This window comes from Schistocerca gregaria, chromosome 1, assembly GCF_023897955.1.
Source record: "Schistocerca gregaria isolate iqSchGreg1 chromosome 1, iqSchGreg1.2, whole genome shotgun sequence".
NCBI classification, from domain to species: domain Eukaryota; kingdom Metazoa; phylum Arthropoda; class Insecta; order Orthoptera; family Acrididae; genus Schistocerca; species Schistocerca gregaria.
Genome location: NC_064920.1, coordinates 349,910,080 through 349,927,593, shown reverse-complemented (window position 1 = coordinate 349,927,593; position 17,514 = coordinate 349,910,080). Strand labels below are relative to the sequence as shown.

General features: G+C 44.0%; 1 protein-coding gene across 1 annotated transcript in view; it reads right to left on the bottom strand.

Annotated features, from left to right (window-relative positions):
- Window positions 1-2,292: 2,292 nt before the first annotated feature.
- The window catches only part of LOC126324532 (uncharacterized), a 37,267-nt gene continuing 22,045 nt past the window's right edge, over window positions 2,293-17,514 (bottom strand). The window contains exons 2-3 of the mRNA XM_049995136.1: window positions 11,936-12,394; window positions 2,293-2,661 (exon numbers count right to left, since the gene is read on the bottom strand). Of these exons, the coding sequence (XP_049851093.1) occupies window positions 2,658-2,661; window positions 11,936-12,394 (463 nt within the window). The 3' untranslated portion in view covers window positions 2,293-2,657. The remainder of the gene's footprint in view (window positions 2,662-11,935; window positions 12,395-17,514) is intronic.

Sequence of the window (17,514 nt, the reverse complement as noted above, 5' to 3'; positions counted from 1 at the left end):
ATTCCCAGGAAAATTTCTCACCATAATTCGAAATTTCCCCTAAAATTAGAATTCCCGCTAATAGGGTAGGTTTGGGGGGGATAGGGAAGGGGGAGGAGTGGCTTGGGTACACGTGCAGCTGAAAGAAGACATGACGTCATGTGAGGGTGTTGGTTGGCGTGCTCGGGGGTGGTGGTTGGCGGAGATGGGGGTGATTAATTGATCAATTTAATTAATTTGTATATCAATTTGAGATCAAAAGTGTGCTCGCGCCGCCAACTCCCTACTACATTAGATATGGCAGCACAGGTCAACACGGTCTTTGTTGTGCTATGCAGAATCAAATAACAAGAATAGACTTTAAATTCGCTACCAGAATTTCAATGAGAGGAATGTTTAAAACGCTGTTTTTGCGTCCGTTGGTTGGTTGGTGGAATTTGTCATTAAGACCGCTCTTTCTTGGCAATGTACCGAAATGAAAAGTCATTTATATACCGATACACAGTCATTATACAGGATGCACATAAAGTCTGGGAACATTTTCAGTTATTTATTGCACAAGTACTAGACATTGTATAGACGGCATACACATTGCATTTTGAAGAGAAACTTTGAAAGTTTTTAAACAAACATTCGATTTGCGAGCCATGAGTGAGCCGCACACGTCAATACGGTAATCGAATTCTTGCCATACTCGTCTCAGCATGGCACTGTCGACTGTGACAGTCGCTTCCCGTATTCTCTCCCGGAGCTCTGCTACATCACGTGGTAGAGGCGGTACATACACCAGATCTTTTAATGTGTCCTCACAGAAAAAAAGTCACACGGAGTGAGATCTGGTGACTGGGGAGGCCATTTCATGAAACAGCTGCCCCCTTCTGTAGCAAAGCCGATTCATCGATGTGGTGGCAGCTTCGTGTTCATGGAACTTTACGATGAAATGGGATGGAGCCCCATCCTGCTGAAGAATGAACGGAGAGTCCAATTGCGTTTGAGGCATCAGCCATAGCTGCAACATGTCCAAGTAGGAATATCCAGTGACAGTGCTCTCGGCGAAGAAATTTTCGATGTGACAAGGCACAAAAAATATTTTCCTTCGGGAAACCACCCTCAACTTCAATGCATTCCTGTGGATGCTTTGTACCCGAGATTCGACAATTATGCCTGTTCACTTTCCCATTAGTGTGAAAAGGGGCTTCGTTACTAAAAATTAAGCGATTAATAATGCCATCCCCATACTCATTCAGTTGTTGCAACTGCGAACAAAACTCAAAACGGTTGTCTTTGTCGTCGTCATTGAGCTTCTGCACTAGCTCCAATTTGACAGCTTCTGTCGCAGGACTTTCCACTCTGTCATCGGAGCCATTTCGAGTTCACGGGTTGCATGACGCACCGATTTCTTTGGACTCCTTATGAATGTTTCTCGTATGAGCTCTACATTCGCTTCACTCACAGTGGGACGTCCGCTTCTCTTTACCGGGCACAAGCAAACTGTCGTAACCAATTTGTTGTGCCAGTGGTAAATAGCGTTCCTTCTTGGTGGCTTCTTACCGTACTTGGTTCTAAACATCCGTTGGACAGCTGCAGCACACTTGTTTTTGTCGAACTCCAACACACAGAAAGCTCACTCCGCACCTGAACTCGCCATGTTTGCGACTAGCGCTGACTACCGGCAAATTACCAAACTACGGTGGCGATATACATGAAAAAAAAAAAAAACTTTCAGGGTCTCTCTTCAAAATGACACATGTATGGTATCTATACAAATTGGTTCTTGTGCAATAAACGATTGAAAGTGTTCCAGGACTTTATGTACACCCTATACTCGATATGTTTGATGTTTCAAACAAAAACGTACCAGGTAATTTGCAAAATCAAGAATCACTTTAGAAGTGACGTTTTTTCTATGTGTTGAGTAAGATGATTTGTTACAGATATTTGAAAAGGGAAGACCAAACACCCCTCATTGACATCATGTTGACAAACCTATCTTTAATTCCTAGTTCATGTAGTGGTCCAAAGGAGTATGCAGTGCTCTCTTCTCTTTCCTGGTGTGTTCTTTGATTTATCCTGTGCACCTGAATCCACTTCATGTAGAGGATTGTGGTTTATGGACGAAGCAATAATCTACGCTATTCTTCTGAACTACAACTGAGAAGAACACTAAGATGAAACAGCCATTTCGTGCTTCCTGTCGTGACTTTGATAGATAAAAGTATGTGACACATCAGCGCATGTCATTATGAAGTGGCCTGAAACGTCTTTTTTAAATCTCTGCTTCGTCAAATAAGAATGAAACACAGATAAGGACAATTTCTAATCTACAATAATTAATTTATTATATTTAATACGAAAATTACAAGTTGTACTAATGAATGACCAGTGAAAAAACAATTTTTCAAACAATTAAATATTTTGTTGTGATTGCGAAACTTCGATGTTGCAGCTGCAGAAACACATTTGAGAAAGTAGTCTAGACAAATAGAAATGTCTTCTTTGGACAAACGATTTCATTTCTCACATAACAATCTTTCCATTTTTCTTAGTTCTTAACTCTGCGACACGAACATATCTTTAGATTCCTTAAAGAATTCATTTTCCTTTCATTACTCAATTGTTTCTTTTCTTCTTTCACTTTCGGAGGTAATAGGTATTCTTGGCCGCTGACAGAATCTTCCTCATCTAAAACAAAAGAAAAACAGCATCTATGCAGTGAAAATGTCTCCCATGGTACAAATAAATTATATCTAGTACTATAAAAATTGTTTCAAAGTAAGTGCTCAGCACTTGATTCAGGAAGAGAAATAACATTTCTCAGATAATTCTGCGAAAAATTTCAAAGCGACAAGTGTTATATGACTATACTTGTCTTTTCAAGAGGATTAAATTGCCGTAAAAAAGTAAATTGTTCCACTAAGTAATAAATTTGCTTCATTATCTGTGTTGAGATAAGAGTTAAGAGGCTTGAACAAGTAAGAAAATTACGTGCAAATCTGTACTGAGGTGTTCCTACTCACGCGACAACGCGGAAGCTGGACCCCCTCTCCCCCCTTCTCCCCACCACCATTAAGACTACCTTCCGACAGTTTTTTTCTATGCAGATTTAGCAAATTTTGTGTGTGTTTAACGGCAGCGAAATATCTGTCCAGTGAGACGTGGCACAAGAACCGGGTGGGAAAAGCGTTTGGTATAGAGATCAGCAGAGAAAATTTAGTCTTTTGGTGCTACATGTATCAAGAGTTTCATTCATGGTAGAATAAAAACAAACTACCTAAAACATAAGTAGAGCCTACTTACAGTTGTCTTACACGATATGATTGAGCAATGCAGCCGATGAACAATGACAGGGCATACGGTAATTTAGAGTCCACCCAGGATATGCTGGTCGAAGCGCAGTGACCTATTTTCGTCCCAAGCGCTGGGCGAGTTAGTTCGTTCGTTTGGGAGGTAGGCCGACTGTGTTTGCCCGCTTTCGGCCGGCCGGCTATAACAGAATCAAGGCGCATGCCCTGCCGTCTCTCTCAAACGTTTTTACAGAAACTATTCGGTAAAAAAAGTCATTTTTGCGTTGCTTAAAGCTTTATGTATCAGCTTCACGACGATGTGCCCATAATTTCGTTAATGCTCATAGTTACTGTGATTATTACACTACTGGCCATTAAAATTGCTACACCACGAACATGACGTGCTACAGACGCGAAATTTAACTGACAGGAAGAAGATGCTGCGATATGCAAATGATTAGCTTTTCAGAGCATTCGCAGAAGGTTGGCGTCGGTGGCGTCACCTACAACGTGCTGACACGAGGAAAGTTTCCAACCGATTTCTCAGGCACAAACAGCAGTTGACCGGCGTTGCCTGGTGAAATGTTGTTGTGATGCCTCGTGTAAGGAGGAGAAATGCGAACCATCACGTTTCCGACTTTGATAAAGGTCGGGTTGTAGTCTACCGCGATTGCGGTTTATCGTTCCGCGACATTGCTGCTCGCGTTGGTAGAGATCCAATGACAGGAATCGGTGGGCTCAGGAGGGTAATACGGAACGCCGTGCTGGATCCCAACGGCCTCGTATCACTAGCAGTCGAGATGACAGGCATCTTATCTGCACGGCTGTAACGGATCGTGCAGCCACGTCTCGATTCCTGAGTCAAGAGATGGGGACGTTTGCTAGACAACAACCATCTGCACGAACAGTTCCACGACGTTTGCAGCAGCATGGACTATCAGCTCGGAGACCATGGGTGCGGTTATCTCTGAAGCTGCATCACAGACAGGAGCGCCTGCGATGGTGTACTGAGCGACCAACCTGGGTGCACGAATGACAAAACGTACATTTTTTCGGATGAATCCAGGTTCTGTTTACAGCATCACGATGGTCGCATCCGTGTTTGGCGACATCACGGTGACCGCACATTGGAAGCGTGTATTCGTCATCGCCATGCTGGCGTGTCACCCGGCGTCATGGTATGGGATGCCATTGGTTACACGTCTCGGTCACCTCTTGTTCGCACTGACGGCACTTTGAACAGTGGACGTTACATTTCAGATGTGTTACGATCCGTGGTTCTGCCTTTCATTCGATCCCTGTGAACCCCTACATTTCATCACGATAATGCACGACCGCATGTTGCAGGTCCTGCACGGGCCTTTCTGGATACAGAAAATGTTCGACTGCTGCCCTGGCCAGCACATTCTCCAGATCTCTCACCAATTGAAAACGTCTGGCTCGTCACAATACGCCAGACACTACTCTTGATGAACTGTGGTATCGTGTTGAAGCAGAATGAGCAGCTGTACCTGTACACGCCATCCAAGCTCTGTTTGACACAATGCCCAGGCGTATCAAGGCCGATATTATGGCCAGAGGTGGTTGTTCTGGGTACTGATTTCTCAGGATCTATGCACCCAAATTGCGTGAAAATGTATTGACATTTCAGGTCTAGTATAATATATTTGTCTAATGAATACCCTATATCATCTGCATTTCTCGCTTGGTGTAGCAATTTTAATGGTCAGTAATGTACATGCAAGATACTGTGCAAAATTCTAAAAAAGTTTGCAATGAAAAATAGGGGTCTCTATGACTTTCCGTTTGATGCATATTACATAATATGTTGCTACATATAAAATTTAGTTAACATATGGAATTTTTCTTTAGACTTGGTGAGGGTCTCCGTCCCAAATCTCGAAAAAAACTGATCGGATGTAACACACTCATTTGCAGTGGGCATGATAGCGATGAAGCGAAAGTGGAATATCTACAACATTCCTCATATTTCATAAACGGTTTGAAATGTCGAAAGGAAATTTTGGCATTTTATAGCACGCCATGTGACTATTGCGCAAAACTTCATTATCTACGTCTGCAGCTCGTGGTCTAGTGGCTAGCGTTGCTGTCTCTGGATCACGGGGTCCCGGGTTCGATTCCCATCCGGGCTGGGAATTCTATGCCCGGGGACTGGGTGTTTGTGTTGTCCTCAACATTTCATCATCATCATTCATGACAGTTGCTCGCTTGGACTGAGTTAAACATTGGACTGTGTAAAAATTGGGACTTTGTACGGGCGCTGATGACCGCGCAGTTGAGCGTCCCACAAACCAAACATCATCATAATTCATTACCTACTGTGCCATTCCACTAGCTGCAGACTTTTTGAATGAAAGAATGTAATTTTTAAGGGCCATTGATAGCTGGTGAACCGAGAAATGCTATGGGTTTTGGAACAACATAAATGAAGACATTACAAGTTTATTTCTATACTGAGGAATTGCTTTTTCATAAACTATTACCTCACTTCTGCAAAATTCCTCATTTCATAAACTTAATAAACCACTGTTGCAGAATTTTCCCCCAGTTGTGTCTGCACAACAGAATAGTGAGGTGAAACTGTGTAAGCTTCTCTGTCTTTTGACAAAAGAAGCGAATTTTAACATGGCAACAAGAGGAATGTGTAGGTTTTACTCAAAATTCTTCACTCCTGACGCTGATCTGAAAGTAATAAACGGTTAACAAATCAGGTGAATATAAAACGCTGCCTTTGTTGAATTCTTTTTAGACTGACCACAGCAGAGGAGACAGTAGATCTCTTTGAGTGGTCACAATGCAAGTGTAGGCGTGGAGGGGTTCAGCTTAATATTTACAAAAAATGTGAGCATATACTTCAGTTTAGAACGGCATTCCCCTCTAGCGGTCGGCATTTTCCCTACAGTGCCCGGCTTCAACCTCTGTCATTACCGCTCTCCCTACGAGTGCCCTGCCACCTGCGCATCTGCCGGCCACGTTACTCTATGCGCAATCTCCACCTCGGTTGAGCAGAGATGAACAGAGTGTAGCTGTCTATAGCACATCGATTAACATTCTGGCAATATTATTAATCAGCTGCAGAAGGCTTATTCTCGAATTCTTTACTATTTACAACGCAGATTGTATCAACCAAAGACCCGCCAGTGTAGCCGTGAGCGCTAATGCGCTGCTTACTGGACTCGGGTAGGCGCGCCGGTCCCGGATCGCGTCCATCCTGCGGATTAACTACGAGGGCCGGTATGCCGGCCAGACTGGATGTGGTTTTTAGGCGGTTTTCCACATACCGTTAGGTGAATACCGGGCTGGTCCCCACGTTCCGCCTCAGTTACACAGCTCACAAACATTTTAAAACGTTTGCATTATGTCATGACTTACACTAGACGCAGATAGCTGGGGTACAATACTTCTGCCCTGGGGGGTTCGGGGTGGCGTCAGAAAGGGCATCCGGCCACCCTCCTCTGTAAGTAACACTGCCAAAGCCGTAATAACAGAGCCGACCCTGCGTTGGAGCGGGACAAAGGCCCCGAGCAAGAAAGAAAGAAACATTGTATCAACCAAAGCTTGGCAGCAGCGATAGCACTGGTTGCTGGGGCATGTACATTGGACATATCCTCCACGTTTTCTACTTCCTTCATCATGGTGTCTCACTCCAATCCTTGGTCTTACAAAATAGGAAGCGTACGATCAAGTGATGTATTTGCTTCAGAATCCCTTAGGGATTGCCATAATCCAAGGACGAATATCAAGACAAAATTGATGATTATAAAGATGTGGTTGAAACACGGACCGGTATTCTATGCAAGTAACCATTGGTTCAAATTTCAGTTGAATCTTCATCATTACTTTACAGTGGTAATTATGAAGATGTGGTTGAAACCTGGAATCATCAATGTCCTTCATCTCTCTGCACGTCAGCCTAATCTTCGTAATTACCATAATTCAAACATTAATTCTATCAGTAAAGGTGTTTTAATTAACATGGAAAATTAATCCAAGCATTAATGGTGTCTATAAAGGAGTGGTCGATGATGAAGAAAATTAATTGCAATTGACATTAAATAACTTTTTAATTAAAGCACTGAACACACATTATTAACATGTACACAATCATGCTGCTACAATTAATATATATCTTTCACTTTATACTTTAAACCAGTACACTTCGCACAGCTGAATGTTAACTTTACACGACCAAAGAATATCAGATACCGACAGCAGAGACGTTGTACGCCAACAGCGGAAAACTGGAACAATCTCAAAGAATCGATTATTACACTGCTTCCACGGTCTGTTCTGAAAATAGCCGAGCGATTATGAAGCGACACGGAATGTCAGCACAGCTTTCAACGGCTATCGTCAAGTTTGCAAGAGTTATGAAACACTTGATCGGTAGCCAGTGGCAAAACATGCGTAAATTTTTTTTTTTACTTACTAGCCACTTTTTTCGCCGACATTTTCCTCTCCGTCCAGGACATAAAATTGCGGACTGTCCGCGAAATCCACGACGTATGACAACCCTACTCCCCGACCATTGAGATCCAACAGTACTGTAGCCAAGTAGCAATAAGACTTCAATTACTGAACGTAAACGTGCTGTGCAGACAGCAGCTGTGTGAACAAAGTGCACTGTTCCCACATAAACGATGTTAATGACAGACGTCTGCTCGGTAGTAGACACTTTAGACATTTCTTTATGATTCTAGTCGGACAAAATAACAGTGTTGAAGTCGGCCTGTGACAACAGCGTGAGTATACCGTCGCAGGTCGAAGAAAAGCTACTTCTCGTAGGCAAACTCTGGAATACGATTGGTGGGAAACTCACCTATCTTTCCTGGCTGATTTTCATACCGTCTTTTTCCAATTGAGTTTTAAGTCCTTTCTCTGCTGCGCCTTGGTCACCCCTTCAGTAAGGCCCTGTCTGTGTGTACTATCACAACGGTCATGGTTTAGCGATATGCACATATACAGATGGCGGTAGTACAAGAGGGCAGTGCATTAGGGAGCTGTCATTTGTACTCAGGTGATTCATGTGAAAAAGTTTCCAACTTTAGGGAATTCAATATTCTGGGAACCATAATATCAAAAGTGTGCCGAGTATACCAAATTTCAGACCTTACTTCTCACCACGGACAACGCAGTGGACGATGGTCTCCCTTTAACGACCGAGAGCAGCGGCGTTTGCATAGAATTGTCAGAGCTAAGAGGCAAGCAATACAGCATGAAATAGCCGCAGGAATCACTGTGGGACGTCTCCGTCAGGATTGTGCGGCGAAATATGGCGTTAACACGCTGTGACAGCACACGACCGACGCGAGAGCCTTTGCTGACAGCACGATATCGCCTACAGCACCTTTCCTGGGTTTGTGACCATATTGGTTGGACGCTAGAAGACTGGAAAACAGTGGCCTGGTAAGAGATGACGGTTGAGTTCGAATGTGGATCAAACCCCACGAAGCTAGGGATCCAGTGTTTCAAAAAGGCTCTTTTGCAAGCTGGCTCCATGATGGTAAGGGCTGCGTTTTTTATGGACTGGATTGGGCCCTCTAGAACTGAACCGATCATTGACTGCAAATAGTTATTTTTGGCTATTTGGAGACCACTTGGATCCATTCATGGGCTTCATGTTCCCAAACATCGATGGTATTTTTATGGGTGACAGTACGCTTTGTCACCAGGCTACAGTTGTTCACTATTGGTTTGAAGAACATTCTGAATAATTCTGACAAACGATTTGGCAACTCTCATTGCCTGACACTAATCCTCTCGAACATTTATGGGTCATAATCGACAGATCAGTTAGTGCACAAAATCCATGGACGGCTACAGAGGCCGCATGGCTCAGTATTTCTGTAAAATGGTTCAAACGGCTCTGAGCACTATGGGACTCAACTGCTGTGATCATTAGTCCCCTAGAACTTAGAACTACTTAAACCTAACTAACCTAAGGACATCACACACATCCATGCCCGAGGCAGGATTCGAACCTGCGACCGTAGCTGTAGCACGGTTCCCGACTGCGCGCCTAGAACCGCGAGACCACCGCGGCCGGCAGTATTTCAGTGAGGGAGTTCCAAAGACTTGTTGAGTCTATGAGCCGTCGAGTTGCTGGACTATGCAGGGCAAAAGTAGATCCGACACGATGTTAGGAGGTAGCCCATGAATTTTGCCACTTCCGTGTATTTGCCGAAAACCTCTTTTCGTCATTTTGAACCGCATGTCAGAACGAGTAGTACTTAGTGCCCATATATACGTTCCTTAAAGCGCAAGACAAAATGAACTGGGAAAGTCGCATGTGGTTAGACCCGGTAGCAGTTACTTCTGTAAAATATGTGGGAGTATGCGTGCGGAACGATTTGAAGTGGAAGATCATATAAAAATAATTGTTAGTAAGGCGGGTACTAGGTTGAGATTAATTGGGTGAGTCCTTAGAAAATGTAGTCCATCAACAAAGGAGGTGGCTTACTAAACACTCGTTCGACCTATACTTGAGTGTTGCACATCAGTGTGGGATCCGTACCAGGTCGGGCTGACAGAGGAGATAGAGACGATCCAAAGAAGAGCGGCGCCTTTCGTCACAGGGTTATTTGGTAAGCGTGATAGTGTTACCGACATGCTTAGAAAACTCAAGTGGCAGACTCTGCAAGAGAGGCGCTGTGCATCGCGGTGTAGCTTGCTGTCCAGGTTTCGAGAGGCTGCGTTTCTGGATGAGGTATCGAATATATTGCTTCCCCCTACTTATACCTTCCGAGGAGATCACGAATGTAAAGCCGGCCGCTGGTGGCCGAGCGGTTCTATTCTCTTCAGTCAGGAACTGCGCGACCGCTACGGTCACAGGTTCGAATCCTGCCTCGGGCATGGATGTGTGTGATGTCCTTACGTTAGTTAGGTTTAAGTAGTTCTAAGTTCTAGGGGACTGAAGACCTCAGATGTTAAGTCCCATAGTGCTCAGAGCCATTTGAACCATTTTCTTAAAACTATGTGAGAAAGACTACAAAGTTAACAGATTGCTCATGACGTTCTACTTGTAATGGCTGTACTGCAGCTTGACTAGCAGGCTAACTAGCGTTCTCTGTGTGCACCCATGTACACTACCGACACGCTGACTAACGGTGTCGTCCCGCTGGCTAGTGTCGTTTCAATCGCTCCCTCTTACTTTAATTGGAGTTCAAAATAAATAGTTTATTTCACGTCCTCTTGTGGATGGCGTGAAATTCTTCTCTATAAATTCTGTTGAAGCCTTTATTTATTATTATTGTAAATAAATGTAAGCACGAAGAAAAAAAAAGGAGGATACTTTTGTACATTGGTACGTAACGTATTTGCTACGTTGCAGGGGACTCTTATGCGCTACATGGAACGTGTGTATGGTAGAGAACTAACGGCTCCAATAGAACGGTTCACCAAGATGAACGGAACGAGCGAGGAACGAATTCAATGGAACGGTCTTTCATACTTCACTTCGGTCGCGTCTTTCTACTTATCGTTCCCGGGAACGAGAAAGGTCGGTCTCGTTCCCGCAACGGCATGTCGGTCGGTCTCGTTCCATCCTCGGTCCCGTTCCCGTCTTTCTCTGTCTCGGTCTCGCTCGGCCGGACTCGTCATTCTTCGCGTGGCCACTTGTCGCAGATGCACTTTGTGGCCATTTTCCGTCTGTTTTTGATCCTAGGTGAATGAGCATGCTCAGTGTTACGGAAGGCGGACCGATTTACAACCGAATGAAGCCCGCGCTTCGTAATCGAGTGTGTAATGCCACATTTTGTAAAGGGAATGTGATAGCTCCTACAATATTATTTCAGTGGTACAGGGTGGCGCACGAAAAATCGACCCCGAGTACTAGACTGCTCATTGTCGCTTACCAATCGTCATCTATTGTTTCTAAAATGTTTCCACTAGCTTATTTGTTATTTCTTCACTACCTAATTATTACATGTTACCTATTCTGCTTGTAGCGGTCAACAAAAAGCACTCCGTCTTCAGGCCACAAGTGGCCCATCGGGACCATCCGACCGCCGTGTCATCCTTAGCTCAGGATCCGGATAGGAGGGGTGTGTGGTCAGCACACCGCACTCCCGGTCGTCATGATGGTTTTCTTTAACCGGAGCCGCTACTATTCGGTCGAGTAGCTCCTCAGTTGGCATCACGAGACTGAGTGCACCCCGAAAAATGGCAACAGTACATTGCGGCCCAGATGGTCAACCATCGGTGATCTGACCGGAACCGGTGTATCCACTGCGTCAAGGCCGTCGCCAGCGGTCAGCAAATCGTGCGTAAATGGCGAACAGTCTGTACTCGGGACCGGTTTTTCGTGCGCCATCTTATATTATTTCACTGCGATCATCCACATAATTCTACAGTTGGCTAAGCGAGATGATTTGCACAATCACGAAAACTACAAGTGTGCGAGAATTCTGTTATGAATAAAAACTCTGTACTTCAGGGCGGGAGGCAAGTACCCCGTCTTGACGCCTTCCATCTTCAGTCACCTATGCTACTAATTTTTATAAGAACCATATACCAAGCACAATTAACGGTGAACGAGTAAATACGAAGTTCCCAAAAAAGAGCAACCGCCAGTGAACTAGTTCCCAAGAATGAACGACTTTGCCCATCTCTAGTGTACAGGCGCAAGCAGATGTAGGAAGGTGGTTAAGAACCTGGTGTGCCGCTTCCACTTGTCGCGGCAGGTGCCGTCGCTGGCGACGCCCTGGCCGGGCGCGCAGGTGACAGGCCTGTCGGGCGCATTGATGAAGCTGCGCAGCAGCGGCTCGAGGCTGGGGTCGGCGCGCAGCACGTCGCGCAGCGGCAGGCGCAGCAGGCGGCGCAGCCTCAGCAGCACGCGCGCGGGCAGCTGGCGCAGCAGGTGCGCGGCGCGCACGCTCAGCGTCTCGTAGACGGGCCGCCCCAGCGCTGCGCGCGCCTCCGCCGGCCGGGCCACCAACAGCCGCGCCGGGCCGCGCAGCAGCGCCTCCAGCCGCGGCTCGCCCAGCGCCTCTAGCTCCGCCACCACCCCCTCGTCCAGCAGCGACTCCAGCGGCTTCTCCAGGATCCCCTCTACCTCTCTGTCCCTCTCTCTCGTGTCGAACACTACTGCTTCCTCCCTGTCGTCCTCCGGGCTGTTGACAACATTACGGCAATTAATCATAGCTAACACTTGGTTCAAGAATCATGAAAGAAGGTTGTATACATGGAAGAACCCTGGAGTTACTAAAAGGTATCAGATAGGTTATATAATGGTAAGACAGAGATTTAGGAACCAGGTTTTAAATTGTAAGACATTTCCAGGGGTAGATGTGGACTCTAACCACAATCTATTGGTTATGAACTGTAGATTAAAACTGAAGAAACTACAAAAAAGTGGTAATTTAAGGAGATGGGACATGGATAAACTGACTAAACCAGAGGTGGTACAGAGTTTCAGGGAGAGCATAAGGGAACAATTGACAGGAATGGGGGAAAGAAATACAGTATAAGAAGAATGGGTAGCTCTGAGGGATGAAGTAGTGAAGGCAGCAGCCGATCAAGTAGGTAAAAAGACAAGGGCTAGAAGAAACCATTCGGTAACAGAAGAAAGGAAAAAATATAAAAACGCAGTAAATGAAGCAGGCAAAAACAAATACAAAGGTATCAAAAATGAGATCCACAGGAAGTGCAAAACGGCTAAGCAGGTATGGCTAGAGGACATATGTAGCACGTAGAGGCTTATCTCACGAGGGGTAAGATAGAAACTGCCTACAGGAAAATTACAGAGACCTTTGGAGAAAAGAGAACCTCTTGTTTGAATATCAAGAGCTCAGATGGAAACGCAGTTCTAAGTAAAGAAGGGAAAGCAGGAAGGTGGAAGGAGTATATAAAGGGTCTACACAAGGGCGATGTACTTGAGGACAATATTATGGAAATGGAAGAGGAGGTAGATGAAGATGAAATGGGAGATATGATACTGCATGAAGAGTTAGACAGAGCACTGAAAGACCTAAGTCGAAACATGGCCCCGGGAGTAGACAACATTACATTAGAACTACTGACAGCCTTGGGAGAGCCAGTCCTGACAAAACTCTACCATCTGGTGAGCAAGATGTATGAGACAGGCGAAATATCCTCAGACTTCAAGAAGAATATAATAATCCCAATCCCAAAGAAAGCAGGTGTTGACAGATGTGAAAATTACCGAACTATCAGTTTAATAAGTCACAGCTGCATAATACTAACGCGAATTCTTTACAGACGACTGGAAAAACTCGTAGAAGGCGACCTCGGGGAAGATCAGTTTGGATTCCGTAGAAATGTCGGAACACGTGAGGCAATACTGACCTTACGAGTTATCTTAGAAGAAAGATTAAGGAAAGGCAAACCTACATTTCTAGCATTTGTAGACTTAGAGAAAACTTTTGACAATGTTGATTCGAATGCTCTCTATCAAATTCTGAAGGTGGCAGGGGTAAAATACAGAGAGCGAAGGGCTATTTACAATTTGTACAGAAATCAAATGGCTGTTATAAGAGTCGAGGGTATGAAAGGGAAGCAGTGGTTGGGAAGGGAGTGAGACAGAGTTGTAGGTTATTCCCGATGTTATTCAATCTGTATATTGAGCAAGCAATAAAGGAAACAAAAGAAAAATTCGGAGTAGCTATAAAAAATCCATGGAGAAAAAATAAAAACTTTGAGGTTCGCTGATGACACCGTAATTCTGTCAGAGACCGCAAGGGATTTGGAAGAGCAGTTTTACGGAATGGACAGTGTCTTGAAAGGAGGGTATAAGGTGAACATCAACAAAAGCAAAACGAGGATAATGGAATGTAGTCGAATTAAGTAGGGCGATGCTGAGGGAATTAGATTAGGAAACGAGACGCTTAAAGTAGTAAATGAGTTTTGCTATTTGGGGAGCAAAATAACTGACGATGGTCGAAGTAGAGAGGATATAAAATGTAGACTGGCAATGGCATGGGAAGCGTTTCTGAAGAAGAAAAATTTGTTAACATTGAATATAGATTTAAGTGTAAGGAAGTCGTCCCTGAAAGTATTTGTATGGAGTGTAGCCATGTATGAAAGTGAAACGTGGACGATAAATAGTTTGGAGAAGAAGAGAATAGAAGTTTTCGAAATGTGGTGCAACAGAAGAATGCTGAAGATTAGATGGGTAGATCACATAACTAATGAGGAGGTATTGAATAGAATTGGGGAGAACAGGAATCTGTGGCACAACTTGACCGGAAGAAGGGATCGGTTGGTAGGACGTGTTCTCAGACATTACCAATTTAGTATTGGAGGGCAGTGCGGAAGGTAAAAATCGTAGAGGGGGACCAAGAGATGAATACACTAAGCAGTTTCAGAAGGATGTAGACTGCAGTAGGTACTGGGAGATGAAGAAGCTTGCACAGGATGGAGTAGCATGGAGAGCTGCATCAAACCAGTCTCAGGACTGAAGACCACAACAACAACAACGGACTACAGATGTACAGCCGTGGACAAAACGAGCGAGACCCATTGCCTTTTCGTTATGCTGATCCACACAGCTTTGAAACGTGCTACACAGCATAATAGGTAAGGCGACGAAGTGCTACCAACATAGTATGCACAAGCGTGAAATTGACAAACTATCCGAACTTTGTCAGACTGTTTTCAATCACGTGTAACACTGTATTAATGCTGATTAGTGTGTTAAACACAACACGTAAATATAAGATATATATGAAAGAAGAAACGCGAATTAGTATGAACTGTACTAATAAAAATGAATTTCAGCTTATCGAGATAACACAACTGTTCTATTAAGACTAAGTACTTCAGATCGTTACGAATTAGCAAAATATTATACGCATTCGGCGGCGAAACTGTTTTGTCAGACCAGTCACAGTGGATTACCGTTGGTGACCTACCATGAAAGTGTGCAAATTTATCAATGCGTGGAGATTCAAAACGAAATTCACCTAAAAATCATTCAGTGCCACACGTAGGTCAATTCAGTTATTGGCAGAGACGGATAAAGGAAGGCAGTAACAAGTATGAAATTCTACAAGAGTTTCATATTGACATCCACAAGGTGCCAGTCCAGAATAAATGTAGCTATAAAACGTATTGGCAGGAGTGGCCGTGCGGTTCTAGGCGCTACGGTCTGGAGCCGAGCGACCGCTACGGTCGCATGTTCGAATCCTGCCTCGGGCATGGATGTGTGTGATGTCCTTAGGTTAGTTAGGTTAATGAGTTCTGAGTTCTAGGCGACTGATGACCTCAGAAGTTAAGTCGCATAGTGCTCAGAGCCAATGAAGCGTATTGGGGGCGCGAGAATTTCTTAAAATTGCTTTACTGATAGTCTATCTGCCTCCATCGAGATTAGAACCGAAAACAAACCAGACCTCCCTTGCAGTAGCAAACACCTTTCACTACCTTAGCAGACAACCCAGGCATACAGCCCTCTATTATTAACCCAGGCATGCATAAGCCGGCAATTTAGCAATGAAAATGGCAAAATTATCTGCAGTTTCTGTTGCATAGACTTTTCTGGACTCTAAAACATGAATTTTCTACCTTTATTTCATCGCTTATATAACAACCATTCGGGATGTTTATCGAAATAACAAAATACTGTTATTAGCAAGTAACGGCAACGGGTTCCACACAACACTGGTGACTACTTTAAAGGACAGTAACAAGTGCAAACATGTAATTCTTTTGTATCGCTTGTGAATAAATAGTTGCCACTATTTAAGTTCCAACCCTCGTATAGTCTTACATATGACTGAAAACAGTCTGACAAAGTTTGGATAGTTCGTCAATTTCACGCCTGTGCATAATATGTTTGTAACACTTGCTCGCCTTGCCTGTTATACTGTGTAGGAGACTTTAAAGCTGTGCGGATTAGCAAAACAAAAAGTAGGTGGGTCTCACTCGTTTTGTCCACGACTGTACAGTGTAACCCAAAAGTCCGTTAAAATTTGAAAATTCAGTATTTGCTTTTTTCCATTATTGTTATTTCATCCCCCCTCGTCCCATGTAGGCTAGTGGGGGAGGGGGAGCTAGCAGCGGAAAAAATAACTTGCTCTCTAGCACGCAGAACTAACCGGTAGTATAGACGCTAAAACAAAAAACAACGAGACACGTGCACTAAGAAATTCAAAGTAATTTTAAAAGGTGACATGAATGGGAGAAGTGTAAAAAATGAATTGTATAAAAACAGCGATAAAAATGTGGACAGACAGAACAGTTAAAAACACGTGAGCAACACTTCAACAACAATTAACAGTTGAAAATCACTGAACAAGATAGAAGATTCACAGAGCATTAAAAATGGAGCACAGTGCACTTTCACTTTAACTGGAAAAGGACTTTCTCTTGGACAGTGGACTGTAAATGAAAAGAAGGATAGATAAGGAGGGAGATGGGGAAGTGCTGATGATGAGGGCGTGACAATTGTAAGAGGTGGTAACTACACAGCGGTGGCTGTAGGGAACAAGGAGAGTGTGGCAACTGGGATTCAGCCCTACAGATGTTGTCGTTGTTGTGGTCTTCAGTCCTGAGACAGGTTTGATGCAGCTCGCCATGCTACTCTATGCTGTGCAAGCTTCTTCATCTCCCAGTACTTACTGCAGCCTGCATCCTTCTGAATCTGCTTAGTGTATTCATCTCTTGGTCTCCCTCTACGATTTTTACTCTCCACGCTGCCCTCCAATGCTAAATTGGTGATCCCTTGATGCCTCAGAAGATGTGCTACCAACCGAACCCTTCTTCTAGTCAAGTTGTGCCACAAACTCCTCTTCTCTCCCATTCTATTCAATACTTCCTAATTAGTTATGCGATCTACTCATCTAATCTTCAGCATTCTTCTGTTGCACCACATTTCGAAAGCATCTATTCTCTTCTTCTCCAAACTATTTATCGTCCACGTTTCACTTCCATACATGGCTACACTCCATACAAATACTTTCAGAGACGACTTCCTTACACTTAAATCTATACTCGATGTTAACAAGTTTCTCTTTCTCAGAAAAGCTTTCCTTCCATTGCCAGTCTACATTTTATATCCTCTCTACTTCGACCATCATCAGTTATTTTGCTCCCCAAATAGCAAAACTCATTTACTACTTTAAGCGTCTCATTTCCTAATCTAATTCCCCCAGGATCACCCGCTTTAATTCGACCACATTCCATTATCCTCGTTTTGCTTTTGTTGATGTTCATCTTGTATCCTCCTTTCAAGACACTGTCCATTCCGTTCAACTGCTCTTCCAAGTCCTTTGCT